Raw genomic sequence first — 13,736 nt, forward strand, 5'->3', positions numbered from 1 at the left:
TTGCCAAGTTAAGATCCGTGAATAAGATCAGCTTCACATCTAAGCATCAATCAAGATCTTCCAAAATTCCATTATCGCTCACATACATAGCTTTGTTTCACTAACTTTAAGTTAGTGTCCTATTTACTGATACATCTGTCTCTGTGTGATCCCAGTTGATATTTAACTGGAAGATTTCCAACATTTTCCAATCCAGCAGATTCCCTGTCGGAAGATGGACCAGATCTGTTGGTGTGTGATGCATTCAGCTGATATGCCTCTGTAGGAATTAGATTCCAAAATACTTTATTGATCCCCAAAAGAAAAGAAAACACGGAATTAATACAGTTGGAACCAGAAGATTACATACACATGAAATAAAAAGACATCAAACTTTTTTCTCACTGTTGAAGTTAAGTAAATGTTCTCTTGATTTTAGTCAGATTTATCTAAATTACTTCTAAATGCCACAACAATATATATAAAAAAGGAAGAGTTCAATGACTTATTTATTAATCTCATTAAAAACAAGTTTATGGTTTCAACAATTCAGTCATGTAATTATTTAGCATTTAGCTTTATGTACAGTGTGCAGGGATGGCATAGTTATTTTGAAAAAGTAACTAATCGGATTACTGATTACTCCTTGAAAAAGTAACTTAAGTTACTGATTACTTGATTTGGAAAGTAACTAAGTTACATTAAAAGTAACTTTTTAGTTACTTTCAGCCACCTGTGAAAATTACATTGATCTTTGCCAATACTTACTTTATAATGGTAACATCAACAATTTGTCTCCACTTATATGGTGGAGACACAATGTAAGTGGTGTCTCCACCATATATATGGAATTACAACAACATGTGTGTTGTAATTCAGAAAAGATTACCAAAAGATTTCAAAGTAAAGAGCTTCTTTTTCCACCATATAAGTGTCTTCACTTATATGATGGAGACACATTGGGGAGATTGTTTAATGGTTACAACAGTAAAAAAAGAAAAACTTTAGTAATTTGTGTGTAGTAAACCACTGAGGGATGCCTAAAATGTTTCATCCAACTGAATGTCTTTCATTGTGAGGTTCAGTTAGTTTCTTTAATAATTTGTTTATCCTGGTGTGTTTCTTTGCTTTGCTGCCAGGAATTTTCCTACTGATAGTCTAAGACATCATTATTATGTCCTCCTCCAATTGATAAAGCCAGTCATCAGTTATCACAATACAATAGTTATATTGAAAGCCCATTAAATTTGATGCGCTTTTGTTATTTTAATCAGACCTTAAGGTGAAGTTGCTGCATCTCGCCACCAGGAGGAGAAAAAGTTCAGTTTTTGTTTTCTATAACTGCAGCCTGGATGCTGACAGTGGTTGAATTTCTAAAAGTCAGTTCTCCAATTCTAGGTTGGAAGCTTTTCCCAAAAATTAGGAGCATCTTTAAATTACACAAGAGCGAAAAGCACAGCTATTTAAGGTAACTTCCCATTAAAATATCATGAAAACTCAGCTCTGGATTTGGTTGACTTAGTAAGAGTTCCATCAACTTCAGCCCTAATAACCCTAAACTCTAGAAGCTGATATTTGACTGTATTGAATCACAGTCACATCAGGGAAGAAATGAATTCAACATGTGTGTTGTTGTAATTCAGAAAAGATTACCAACATATTTCAAAGTAAAGAGCTTCTTTTTCCCTCAAATGAAGAAAATGAATCCCTGAAACACATCTAGATATAAACAGGTTGTATGAGAGGTGATTAGTGTCACTCTTGCAGGAATATTTTTATTTGTGTGAAAACTCTGTTTATTTTTTTTATTGACATCATTTACAAAATGGTGAACATTTGGCTTCAGTCCCTCATACTGGTGAGAGAAAGTCACATGTTCTCCCAGTTCTTCAGTTACCTGAAGGAAACATATGGTCAGTTTGTACATTCAGTGAAATCAGATCCCCTTCTGTCCACAGTCCTTCAGCACTGATATGTTCAGTTATATTGCTAGTTTTTTTTCAAGTTATAAGACAGTGTTCCGTTTTAAAACACAAGAAATCTCCAGATTCAGGTTTGATTTTGTTGTTGATTTTTTACATGACTTGTTTCTTTAAAATTAGTGTTTAACATCTGAATTTCTCATTAAAATGGTTGAACTATAGCCCATGATAGAGAAAAAGAAGGTTTTAAGTTTCTAAAGTAATTCAAGATTAGGGTGATGGCAAAGATGTCATCCACACTTAAAGACTTGGAGCTTATAATTAAAGGGCACTTTAGTGGGCGCTGAACAGGGGCAACAAAATGATGGCAGAAAAATGATTTCTAGTCCACATTCTCTGTTTAACAGCTGTTGTGATGGTAGAGGAGAACAGGGTTGGTTGGTAGCTGTTACAAAATGTCTGTGTGTGAATTTCCAAAATACTTACCAGAAACTAGATACTGTGTCTCAGAGATAGATGCCATGAAGCTCCTCCTCTTCCTCCATTAACCGACCACCACTGGCTGACTGTTTCCGGTCGGCCTTAATCCGCCCTGCCGCTTCCGTCACACAAACAAATGCAGCCTCCCTGACAGAAAGACGGACCGCAGCAGCTCGATGGGGGACAGGCCAGAGGGGGCCCGGCTGGTGGCTGTTTCCGGGACGGACGCGGGAGGCGATCTGCTGATGCGAGGGGAACGGTGAGCGCGGCGCGCGACGAGGCGGCGGACTGCGCTGTGTTCTCCTGCGGCAGCACCACGGACAGCGGCCATGACGCGGATGCGCAGGAAGGCCATCGTCGCCCTCTTCCTCTTCACACTCTTCATCTTCGGGACCATGATGGGGCTCAGGACGCTGAAGCCCAGCGACGGCTTCTCGGACCTGGCGCCCGGGATGGACTTCGCCGGGGAGAGGTCTGACAGGAAGCGGCCGGACGGGAGAGACGCGCTGGCGTCGCCGGGCCAGTTCCGCTCCGGCGGCAGCGACACCAAGGTGGTGTTCACCAAATCCGACCGAGACTCCAGCATCTTCTACGACGTCCACATCTTCTACTACCTGTGGTACGGCTCCCCCAGCATGGACAACCAGTACATCCACTGGGATCACCCGCTGGTGCCCCACTGGGACCCGAAGATCGCCGCCAGCCACGCTCAGGGCAGACACACTCCTCCGGAGGACATTGCTTCCAGTTTCTACCCTGAGCTGGGGCCCTACAGCTCCAGGGACCCAAAGGTGCTGGAGTCCCATATGGCGCAGATCGAAGCGGCTGCATCAGGTAAACACTGCATGGCTTCTTGGGAGGTTCGGTTCGGTTTCTGGATGAACCCACAGTTCTGCTAAAATCATCAGCAGTGGAATATGTAAGCAAAAAAAAAAAAAAAATTATCTCCATGGATTTTTATAATGTTTTATCAGAAGTCTGATGAGTTTCTGTCGTCAGAAAAACACGATCCAGTCGAGACAACTGGATCCAATCTGATCCAGGTTCTACCAACCACTGAAGAAACCAACAGGGACAATTCATTTGTTCCATGGATTGTAATTTCCAGAGCTCCAAGTTCTTTGCCATATTTTACAAATACAAATATTCAAATTCTCTTTGGATTTATACCAAATATTTCTACGGATGGATTGTTTTGTTTTGGGGGTTTTTTCAGCAATTTTATCTTAAAAATAAAGTTTGAAGATAAAATGTATTTCAAATTTATTCAGATCTGGAAAACATTTCAACTAAATGTCCCATTTGTCCAGACTGAGCCGGTCCAGGACCAGAACCTGCAGTCTGGAAACCCAGAACCATTATTCAGTTATTGGCTTTAAATAGCAACATTTTCCAGATAGCTAAGGTAGCCAGATGAAAGATATGAATTATATCTTACTTATATTCACCTTTTCTTTTTTTTTTCTTTTTTTTTTTGAGGCAGGGTCACTATGGAAACCATAATGTTTCCCTCCAGAGGAACACTCTCCAGCTAATTCTGGGGGATGTCAGGGCATTCCCAGGACTGGAGGGATTTAAACGTTCCTCCAGTGATTTCCAGGCGCCCACAGAATTGGGAACAGCTCATGCTTCAGCCGTCCTTGTGGTGGATGCTAGTAATGCTAGTAACGTAGCATCCACCACAAAATACCTTAGACACCTGGTCATAATTCCTCTCCACTTCCAAACTCCCATGATCCTTTCAGCAGCTCCTTCTGCTCCATCATTCCAGAATCCTGGAAGAGATTTTCCCAGAGAGGCTTTTCTAACACTTTTTGGTTCACTTTCCTAATGATTCGGACCACCACTCCACCCTTTCTTACTCATTGATCGGTCTTCTAGAACTGATGCCAACCAGAGTCTTCCTCCTCTGCCTCAGCAAGTTTCTCCCACTCTTGAGTTTTTACTTCTGCAACCAGGGAACCTGCAGGCATTCTGGGCCCCAGAGCCTCTCAGCTGCTTCAGGAGTCAATATGGAGGCTGCTGATGGCAGGATTACAAAATCAGTCATCAACCTTTGCTGAAAGTGGCCTGGTAGAGAAGACGGCATTCTACCAGCCTGGTTTAGTCGGCTTTAAGCCAACTCTGGTTTGTTTGGGGAGGTGTGAATGCATAATCAAACTCTAATGCAAATGAAAAAAGTGAACTCTGGTCCGTCTACAAACCTCGGTCTGTGTTCAGTTGAAGTGAACTCTGATGCGATTCAATATATATGTGAACGCCAAGTGGACCGGAGACCGCTCTGTCCAACTGCAGGAAGCGAGTGAGTGTAGTGCTTTACAGCGCCCCCAGGAGGAATATGGCATGCTATATGAGGACGAAGGCCTTGTGATGCTCATATGACACACAGAGAACATTTTCCAGTTGATTTTACTGCAGATTACTGAGGTTTGCGCTGATGTTTCTCATATTTATTCCAGTCTGATGCGGTTCTGACAGTCCTCCTCTTGTCTCCACGCCGTGGGTTTGTAGGAGTGCTGGTGTTGTCATGGTACCCACCTGGGGTGGCAGATGACCATGGGGAGCCCACTGAGGACCTGGTTCCTGCTGTCATGGATGCTGCCCAAAGACACAGCATCAAGGTAACTGGTGAGACAACCGGTATGTTTTTTACCTTATGACTACTTACTGAATGAATGAAGCTCTGTGATCACACCATGGTTTTCTTCCCTCTAATCATTTGGCCTCAGTTTTACTAAAACAAATGAGACCCATCATTTGTTCATCCAAATGTCAGTAGTTTTGATGCACCAGATTTGAAGCCGTGAGGTTCAATTTAGAAAGTCTTCCTTTTTTGGAGAAAACCTTTTATTGGTCATAGGAGCTGAAATATGTTGATTGTTACCATAGCGAGAGCGCCACCTATCACCCTTTGCGATAAACAATGATATTGTTGTTTTGAGACCATTTTTAATTAATATAATGGTAATGGCAAAATAATAATGCTAGAGCACATTGTAAAAGATCAGCAAACTTTAAATTATAATAAACATTTAACATTGGAAGACATTTTAAATATCCAAAATAAATAAACAAAACAACAAATAAAATGAATTTTGAAGTCTTTGTTAACAAAATTTTCCTTCAAATAAGGTCTAGACCGGTTTTGGGTAGAAAGAGGGGAATAAAAGAGATAAATGATAAATCATGCCAATGGAAATTATTGAGTTTGTTTTACTTTTAATTTATCATGTAATTAATTTGATTTATTGATTATTGTGACGGGCCTAGTTGTCTCAAGGTACTTTACAAAAAAATTATTTCTCAGTGAACAATTTATCGTCCAGCAAATGTTGTTATCATGACAGGCCGAGAGACAATATTTGATTTTGCATTGGTGCTATTTAAATAAACTGAATTTAAATTAATTCATCACTGAACCTTAGCTACCTTTTGAAAAACTTCCTGTTACAGTTACTATTTTCAGTTTTTGTAATTTAAAACACACCACCAATTTGACTTATGCATCTAAAATGGGTTTTCCCAACCCCACATAGTTTGTATTTATTCATGTATTTCTTCTGATAATGCATTAATGTTGTTTTTGTGTGCTGTTTGTTTTATGGGATTAGGGGTGGTGAATTTGGAGCAGAATGGTACATTCAATAATATGAACTGTTCCATTTAAATAAAACCAATCCAGTTAGACAGAAACACAAAGTGTTGTCAGAACACAAAGTGCATCACAGTGAGTTCTGGATGGGACTGTATAACAATACAACTGATGGGGTTCCCCTGCTGCTCAAAATGTGTGTGAAACAGCTGTCACTGCGATCCACTCATTTAAAATAAAGACAAAAAGTTTTTTCCCTCTAGTAACAACTTCCACACTTAAGAGTGTGTAAAACAGTGCATGAAAAGCTCTGAGTAGAGCTCAACCAGGCCAAACTGCAGCGTTTTTACGGCTCTAACATTGATCAGTGATGTAGGAAGTTACTGGACGACTACAGGATCCAGCTGGAGCCTGGATGTCCCTGAGAGCTGGACCTGTTCATCCAACCAAACAGGATCATGATCTAATGATCTCACACCAGGTAAAGCAGCTGCCAGGCCTGGGCACCAGCTCTAAACTCTGCTGTGTTACCATGGAAACTGTTTATGAGGACCTTGCAACCTCCGTTGGAGGAAGCGGTGGGCAGTGAATGTTCTCTGTTTGCAGCTGCAGCAGAACTTAGAGGCTCCTGGCATCTTAAGCCAACAGGCTGAGAGTCATTATTATTACTTATATATATATATATATATATTATTATTATTATTTCTTATATATATATATATATATATATATATATATATATATATACACACACACACACACACACACACACACACACACACATACGGAGTGTATACAGTGTGCGTGTGCGGTTGACCCTGTGGGATGGAGGCTCTCTGTTTCTCTGTTCTGTTCCTCAGAAATATTCATCCTGAGCTGAACTCTGGTTCTGATCAGCTTGTGGCTGATGCTGACTCTGATACACAGAGTCTTGTAATGGTATTCACACCCCTTACACTTTTCTAACATCTGGTCTCATTAACACTTCCAATCTCTTTGTATTTTATTAGGGTTTTATGTGATAAACTAACACAAAGTAGACCAGAGTTGTGAAGTGCAAAGAAAGAAATGTACGACTTTACTTTGTAGAACCGTTTTTAGCTGCAGGTCGGTTGCTTAATGTCTCCATCCATCCTGATCACACTCACTTGTGCCTTAAAACGTACCATTTTTAATTTGCATCTCTTTCATTTTTACTGTATATCTTCTATTACTGCCCCTCTACTGTTCCCTTGTCCCCTCACTGTTGATCTTGTGGGAGTTGGATGGTTTGGTTGGCTTCAGCTGTGATCCCAGCAGGTCCAGTTGTTCAGAGCGAGAGCCTCAGACTTTCAACCAGTGGTTCAGAACATCTGGCCTCCAGCTTCAGTTACACTTAAAACAACATTGATTTAGAATCAAAAACAACAAGGAGGTGGAATATTAGAAAAGGTTTTGATGTTCTCTGTGTATCATAACGTCTGAACAGATGTTTGGGGTGATGTGATGACATGTATCCGTTGACCCAGAAAAGACCCTGTGTTGGCTTTTACCACTCAGAACCACATTATCTTGGATTGAAGAACAGTTTACTATGGTATGATATGACTACGGTAAACAGATCCCAGGGTGGGGATCAGTTGGTACGTAGGTTCTGTTACTCCTTGGAAAAAATGAGGAATTCTGAGTTTGCTTACACACTGGTGTGTATTTATTCCTCTTCAGAGATCTGCATTAAAGGACTGAAGGTGGAGGCCAGCTATTTTTACTGTTTTTCAGATGGTAGAATAGAAATATTTTTTCTTATCCCACAAAGAGAAATTCAGGAGTAACAGCAGCATCAGATATACTAGTTCAGACACAATGTCCTTAAATTGCTAAAACAACATATACAAAAGAAGATTGACAATAACAACCAGAATAATGATCATGCTATGTTGTGCAAGGTTATCACATAAAAATACTGTGTAGCTATTAGAGGAAGTTTTGACTCATGATCAGGAATGTGCAGCTTAGATAGATTACTTTTTTAAAAGTGTACATAATGTTAATTTATGTTGAAGTTAGAAAGACTATTTACAACACAGTATATCAGTATGGAAAATAGTGTATAGCAGTTTGTGTATAGCAGCTTTGAGTTAGCTAAAAGCTGCTATACACAATTAGCAGATAACAACAATTAAAATAAATTTCACCAAGATGATCATTTTTCAAATTTGAAACATTCCGTCTTCTCCAGGTTCTTTCGTTTATACTTGGTGCTTTTACTGAAAATCCATCCTCCTGTCTCTGTGCACAGGTGGCCTTTCACATTCAGCCGTACAAGGGACGGACGGACCAGAGCATGCATGACAACATCAAATATATTATTGACAAGTAAGCTCCTTCCCAGTGTATGTGTATGTGGTGGGTGGGGTTTGCCTCCAACAGGTGTAGCTCTGCATTAAAGGACTGAAGGTGAAGGCCACAGGGTGACGATGAGGAGCAGCTGGTTAAATATAGATGGTTCCTCATTTTCTATCAGTGAGCCGACAGAGTAATAATTGAGGTTTTTGGAACTGTGGCTCTGGTAGGACATCATGACGACTGTAGATGTTTTGTGTCTTCACCACGACTAAGAACTACCGAAGAGTCAGTGCAGGTTCAAGAGGGAAGTACATTTGTACCGCAGAAAAAAGAGCCGACAGTTAATCGTTCATTAGGTTCTTATGTCAGTCCAATGTCAGAGGTACAAAAACACACAACAGATATCACCATGGTGTTACAAGATGCCACAATAGAAGAGTTTGTGAAAAGTTACATCATTATTATTAGTACTAATATCATTATCATTATATGTAGTAGGAGAGGTAGTACTACTATTAATAGGAGTAGTGGTATTACCAGTGGGGTGGCTGTGACTCTGTGGGTAGAGTACTTGTCTTTTGATCAAAGGTTGTAGGTTCAATTCTAGCTTTCTACTGCCACATGATGTACACCTAGGCACCTCAAGGCACTTAACCCCAACTTGCTTGTGTATCAGTATATTAATGTGAAGTGCTTTGAATGGTCAAAATGATTGGAAAATTTACCATTTAACTTCAAGCTACCTTCATATGAAATTCCATTTGTCTCTCTGTTTTTCTCAGATATGGAAACCATGGCGCCTTCTACAGATTCAGGACTAGCACAGGGCAAGTCCTGCCACTGTTCTATGTCTATGACTCCTACCTTACCCCACCCGAATCCTGGACGGAGCTCCTGACAGCAAAAGGCTCACAGAGCATCAGAGGGACGCCTTACGATGGTGTTTTCGTTGCCCTGGTTGTGGAGGAGCGCCACAAGCATGACATCCTAGCCAGCGGCTTTGACGGCATGTACACTTACTTTGCCTCCAACGGTTTCTCATTCGGCTCCTCCCACCAGAACTGGAAAGCCATCAAGGAGTTCTGTGATGCAAACAACCTGCTGTTTATCCCCAGCGTCGGTCCGGGCTACGTGGATACCGCCGTGCGACCGTGGAACAACCACAACACCAGAAACCGGGTCAACGGGCGTTACTATGAGACCTCCCTACAGGCGGCTCTGTCTGTCAGACCAGAAATCGTCACCATCACTTCCTTCAACCAATGGCATGAAGGCACTCAGATAGAAAGGGCTGTACCCAAGAAGACAATGGCGCGTTTATATTTGGACTACTTACCAAACCAAGCAGACCATTATTTACAGCTTACTCGTCAGTGGGCCGAGACCTTCAACAAGGAGAAGGACAAGTGGCTGATGTGAACAAGGCTTCATCTGCCTGGTGGAGGCTTTGAGGATCACTGTGAGTCTCAGTATTTGAGCTCCTTCTGACTGTTGAGCCTGGTGATTTATCTCACCAACATTTTCTGCTCAGTATTTCTTTGTAAACTTAAAAAAAAGTACAGTTACAAAGAGAAGCTGTTTTTTCCTTCCCTATTTTACTAAAATAAAGACTGTTATTTCTTGTACTTTCTTTATGATCAATTAAAATGTCTGTTTACTGTTGGAGGACTTGTATTTATTGTCACCTGAAAGAGTTTAATGTTGGAGGATAGGAAGCCACAGTTTGAGAGAGTGAGATGTAGGCAGGTTAAAGTCTGCTTCCCTGGTCAGTTCCTTCTTTCTTCCAGCTGGTGGAGCTCAACCCTAAACACGGCGACACATTTTAAGAACCATGTAACCTTGCTGAGTTTCCTCATCACTCATTACCACACAACACAGCTGATTGAAAACAGATACGTACATACACTGTATAAAATGACTTATCTTTTACTTCTCATTGTCTGGCATTAAATCAGATCAAACTTTTCTGTTTTATCTCAGTTAGGATCATCAACATTTTTTCTGTTTGCTAATGTCAGAATAAAGTTTCTTCAAAGCCAGAAGTTTCGATCCATTTCCTCTGGGTTTGGTAGAACTGTAATGTATCTTAAAGTAATATGAATGTTTGGGGTTTCAAGCCATTCTTCCAGACAGAACCAGTGTTACTCGGCCAGAGCTCACACACACACACACACACACACACCTCCTCAGCTCTGTCTCCTTTAATACATGGATGAGGATGGAACAGAACCCATCTCCTTCCTGAGCACCATGATGGTTAGACATTCCCATCATGTCAGTTGAACAGATGAACATGATGCTGTCAGGTCAGGCATCTGTAGGTTACTCCAAAGGAAGAACCAGACTGGATCAGCTCCTGGTTCTCTTCCTGGTACCTGGGCTAATTTCTACTGACTTCTACATCATGTCAAACCAGAAAGAAATGAGTTCCAGGTGAGACCTTCAAATACTTCCACAGGTGTGCCTCCTATTAATTCTAATATCTCTGTATCAGTGGTTTCCAAAACCATGACATCATCATCTGGGCTTTCCCTCGTCGCTTAAAGAGACAGTAATCATTCTGTATGTAAACCTCTGATCTTGAAGACATTTATAAATAAATCTGACATCTTTCTCTCATCTCTTTGATTTTTGCAAATAGAAATAATTCTGGTCAGTCTAACTGAACTAAAATAACTGATTTGATTTAACTCCAGACAGTAAAACAAAAGATGCCTCTTTCCATGCCATGTATGCAAACATCTGCTTTAAACTGTAGGACATCACATAATATCTTCTGTTGTCCACAGTAACAGTAACACAAGAGCCCCACCTTGTGGAGGCCACATGGAAACAGCTGCAGAGTAACATTTTGCTCCTTTGGTTGTCTTCAGAGACATTGTTGATTTAGAGCCAATGAAACATTAAGAGCTGGAACATGAACTAATCTTAGCATATTTGGTTGGGTAAGAAAGACATAACTGAAAAACAATTTAATCAAATTTTGCCTGTCTTTGAGACACATAATCAGAATCCTGGGGTTCATCAGGCTCCCCGGACAGAACAACGTTTAGGAATGACAGGGACTCAAAGTCCTCGGTTTATTGAAATCATCAGAGGTTCACATGTTACAAACTGGAGAAAAGTTGTCTGGAAAATAACAGAACTACTTAAGACATAAAACAACAGGAGTAAATAGATTTTTTTTAAAAAGGAAGCATCTCAGAGTCGTGCTGTCCGTCTACAGCAGGCCCTGTCTCTTCAGATCCTCGTACGTCTTCTTGTTGACCACATTTCCAATGGAGTCCTCGTACTCCTCCTGAGGGGACACAACGCAGGACACGAGTGAAGGAATCAGACTGCATCACATTCTGTCCAGAGGGCTTTGTGCTTACCTCTGTGTCCGGCTGCCACCGCTCCGACGCCTTCTGGGACTTTAGCTTCGCCCACACTGAACACAAACACATCAGCAGTTAACACCGGTCTCAGACAGACGGACACGGCACCGACTGAAGGAACGGACTTACAGGAGACGGCGTCCTCTATCTGTGTGACATTAGCGAAATGAGCCGTGTTGGGGATTCCTAGGCAGCGCATTCCATGTGCATGCCGCCACTCCTACACAGACAAAAAATAATACTGAAAAAATAAAACCTTGATCTTACTGTAATCATTTATAAGAATTCTTTTCACAGAAGGAAACACGTACTGCAAAGTGCCTCTGGAAGGCCTTGGGTCCTCTGTAGGTGTAGTTTCCACAGATCTCACAGTTGTAGTTGATGTTCAGGCCGTGCAGTTTGTAGAGCCAGTAAGGGATCGGCTGCAGGGGAAGAGAAAAAACACACCGACTTCAGTCTGGGCCACAAAACACAACCCTTAAACTGGTTTTTATGTAAACATGCTACATGAGAAAAAAAAAAAGCAGCAAGTAACTGATGTGGAAGGAAAACCATACATGGCTCTCTAATATTTCTACAGCTAAAAATCTGAAAAGGGCGCTTGTATTCTGACAGCGGCAAATAAAACTGAGTGAATCCAAAGTGTCTTCCCATCCCAACTACACAGACTGGACATAAAGAAGCAGTTTTCAGCTTCTAAGTACCGTAAATCTGGAGCAAACTTCCAGATAACTGCAAAACAGCCGAAACACTGAGTTCCTATAAATCAGAGAAACAAACATAGCACTAATAATAATAAAACACCAATTAAGTCTAGTCTGATTTCAACTATTTACTTCTTTATTTTGCTCCTGTGAAGAAATTTTTTTTTGTTCATCATCGTTTATATTTTTATCATGTAAAGAACTTTGAATTGCATTAAAGCTGAAGTGCGTTATTCTAATAAACTTGTGTGTGGGAGGTAAGACTGCTATTGAACATAGTGGTGGCAGCATCATGCCGTGGAGATGAAGGACAATCCTGGAAGAAACCCAGTTGGACCTGAGAGCGGAGTGGAGGTTCTCCTTTACCCTGAACCTCCAGCCAGAGCTGGAATGGTTTATATCCAAGCATATTCATGCATTAGAATGGCCTAGTCAAAGTTCAGATGTAAGTCCAACAGAGAATTCGTTGCAAAACTTGATAATCACAGATAGTCTCAGTCCAACCTGACTGAGCTGGAGCAAACAGAGGAGCTGCAGCTGGTTCTACCAGCAGGAAGAGCTCCACCACTTCCTGCTAGACCAGAGTTTCTCAACCCTGGTCCTCACCGCCCCCCTGTCCTGCATGTTTTAGGTATTTCCCTTCAGCCACACACCTGAATTGTATCTCTGGGTGATTAACAGGCTTCTGCAGTACTTGATGGTCATGCAATCATTAGAATCAGCTGTTCTGGAATAGAGGCTCATCTAAAACATGAAGAGCAGGGGGGCGGTGAGGACCAGGGTTGAGAAACACTGAAATAGACGCTGCTGACTGTGAACCTGAAAAAACCCAGTGGACCAGAACCAGCAGATGACATGGAAACCTAAAATATCACTGACTGTACAGACTTCACACTGAACACTAAGCTACATTGGTTCTGGTCGAATCCACCCTGAAATGCAGAGTTTACTTTGATCTGAAACCAGGACTCTGGAGCACTGGGACCAGTCCAGTTCTGGTTCTGAGCCCAGGACAGACACCGGTGGTCCATGTGAGGGCTCCATCTAACATAGCTGCTTCTGATTCGCTGACTCCACTCATTCTGAAGCTCCATCTATTGTTGAATGGATCTTTTCCTTCCACTCAACTTTCCATGAACAAACTTGGACACAGTCCTTTCCTCTTCTGGACATCTGTCCAGTCAGCAGTCTTCCCCATGACTGTAGGCCACAATGCAACATTTATAGATCAAAAAAGTTTTTTCAAACTTTATCTCATGTCATATTGTAATTTTCAGAGATGCTGAGTTTTGGAGTTTTCATCATCTGTAAGCCACAAAACATCAACATTTCAAAGCATAAGAGCTCACTGTGTCTC

At 41.3% G+C, this 13,736-nt stretch overlaps 1 protein-coding gene and 1 long non-coding RNA gene across 2 annotated transcripts; one reads left to right on the forward strand and one right to left on the reverse strand.

The window, feature by feature from the left end:
- The first annotated feature begins 2,422 nt into the window (after positions 1-2,422).
- Positions 2,423-10,337, forward strand: LOC106964620 (glycoprotein endo-alpha-1,2-mannosidase-like protein). Its single transcript, XM_015060248.1, has 4 exons — positions 2,423-3,215; positions 4,893-5,002; positions 8,252-8,328; positions 9,081-10,337. Exons 1-4 carry the CDS (start codon positions 2,711-2,713, stop codon positions 9,715-9,717), a joined length of 1,329 nt encoding a protein of 442 aa, XP_014915734.1. The 5' UTR covers positions 2,423-2,710; the 3' UTR covers positions 9,718-10,337.
- A 1,009-nt stretch (positions 10,338-11,346) lies between these two features.
- On the reverse strand, positions 11,347-12,111 carry LOC106964622 (uncharacterized). The gene is made up of 4 exons (XR_001428465.1): positions 11,987-12,111; positions 11,805-11,895; positions 11,673-11,728; positions 11,347-11,596 (listed from the first exon to the last, which is right to left on the reverse strand). It is a non-coding gene; the product is annotated as an uncharacterized LOC106964622 (long non-coding RNA).
- Positions 12,112-13,736: the final 1,625 nt, after the last annotated feature.

The sequence above is a fragment of the Poecilia latipinna genome, unplaced genomic scaffold, assembly GCF_001443285.1.
Source record: "Poecilia latipinna isolate Pla-1442-1.1 unplaced genomic scaffold, P_latipinna-1.0 Scaffold1696, whole genome shotgun sequence".
NCBI classification, from domain to species: domain Eukaryota; kingdom Metazoa; phylum Chordata; class Actinopteri; order Cyprinodontiformes; family Poeciliidae; genus Poecilia; species Poecilia latipinna.

Excerpts from the sequence above, each read along its gene's own strand:
- LOC106964620 (XM_015060248.1), top strand. The coding sequence starts at position 2,711 with ATGACGCGGATGCGCAGGAAGGCCATCGTCGCCCTCTTCCTCTTCACA. Across the intron at positions 3,216-4,892 it reads GATCGAAGCGGCTGCATCAG|GAGTGCTGGTGTTGTCATGG; the intron begins GTAAACACTGCA and ends GTGGGTTTGTAG. Across the intron at positions 5,003-8,251 it reads CCCAAAGACACAGCATCAAG|GTGGCCTTTCACATTCAGCC; the intron begins GTAACTGGTGAG and ends CTCTGTGCACAG.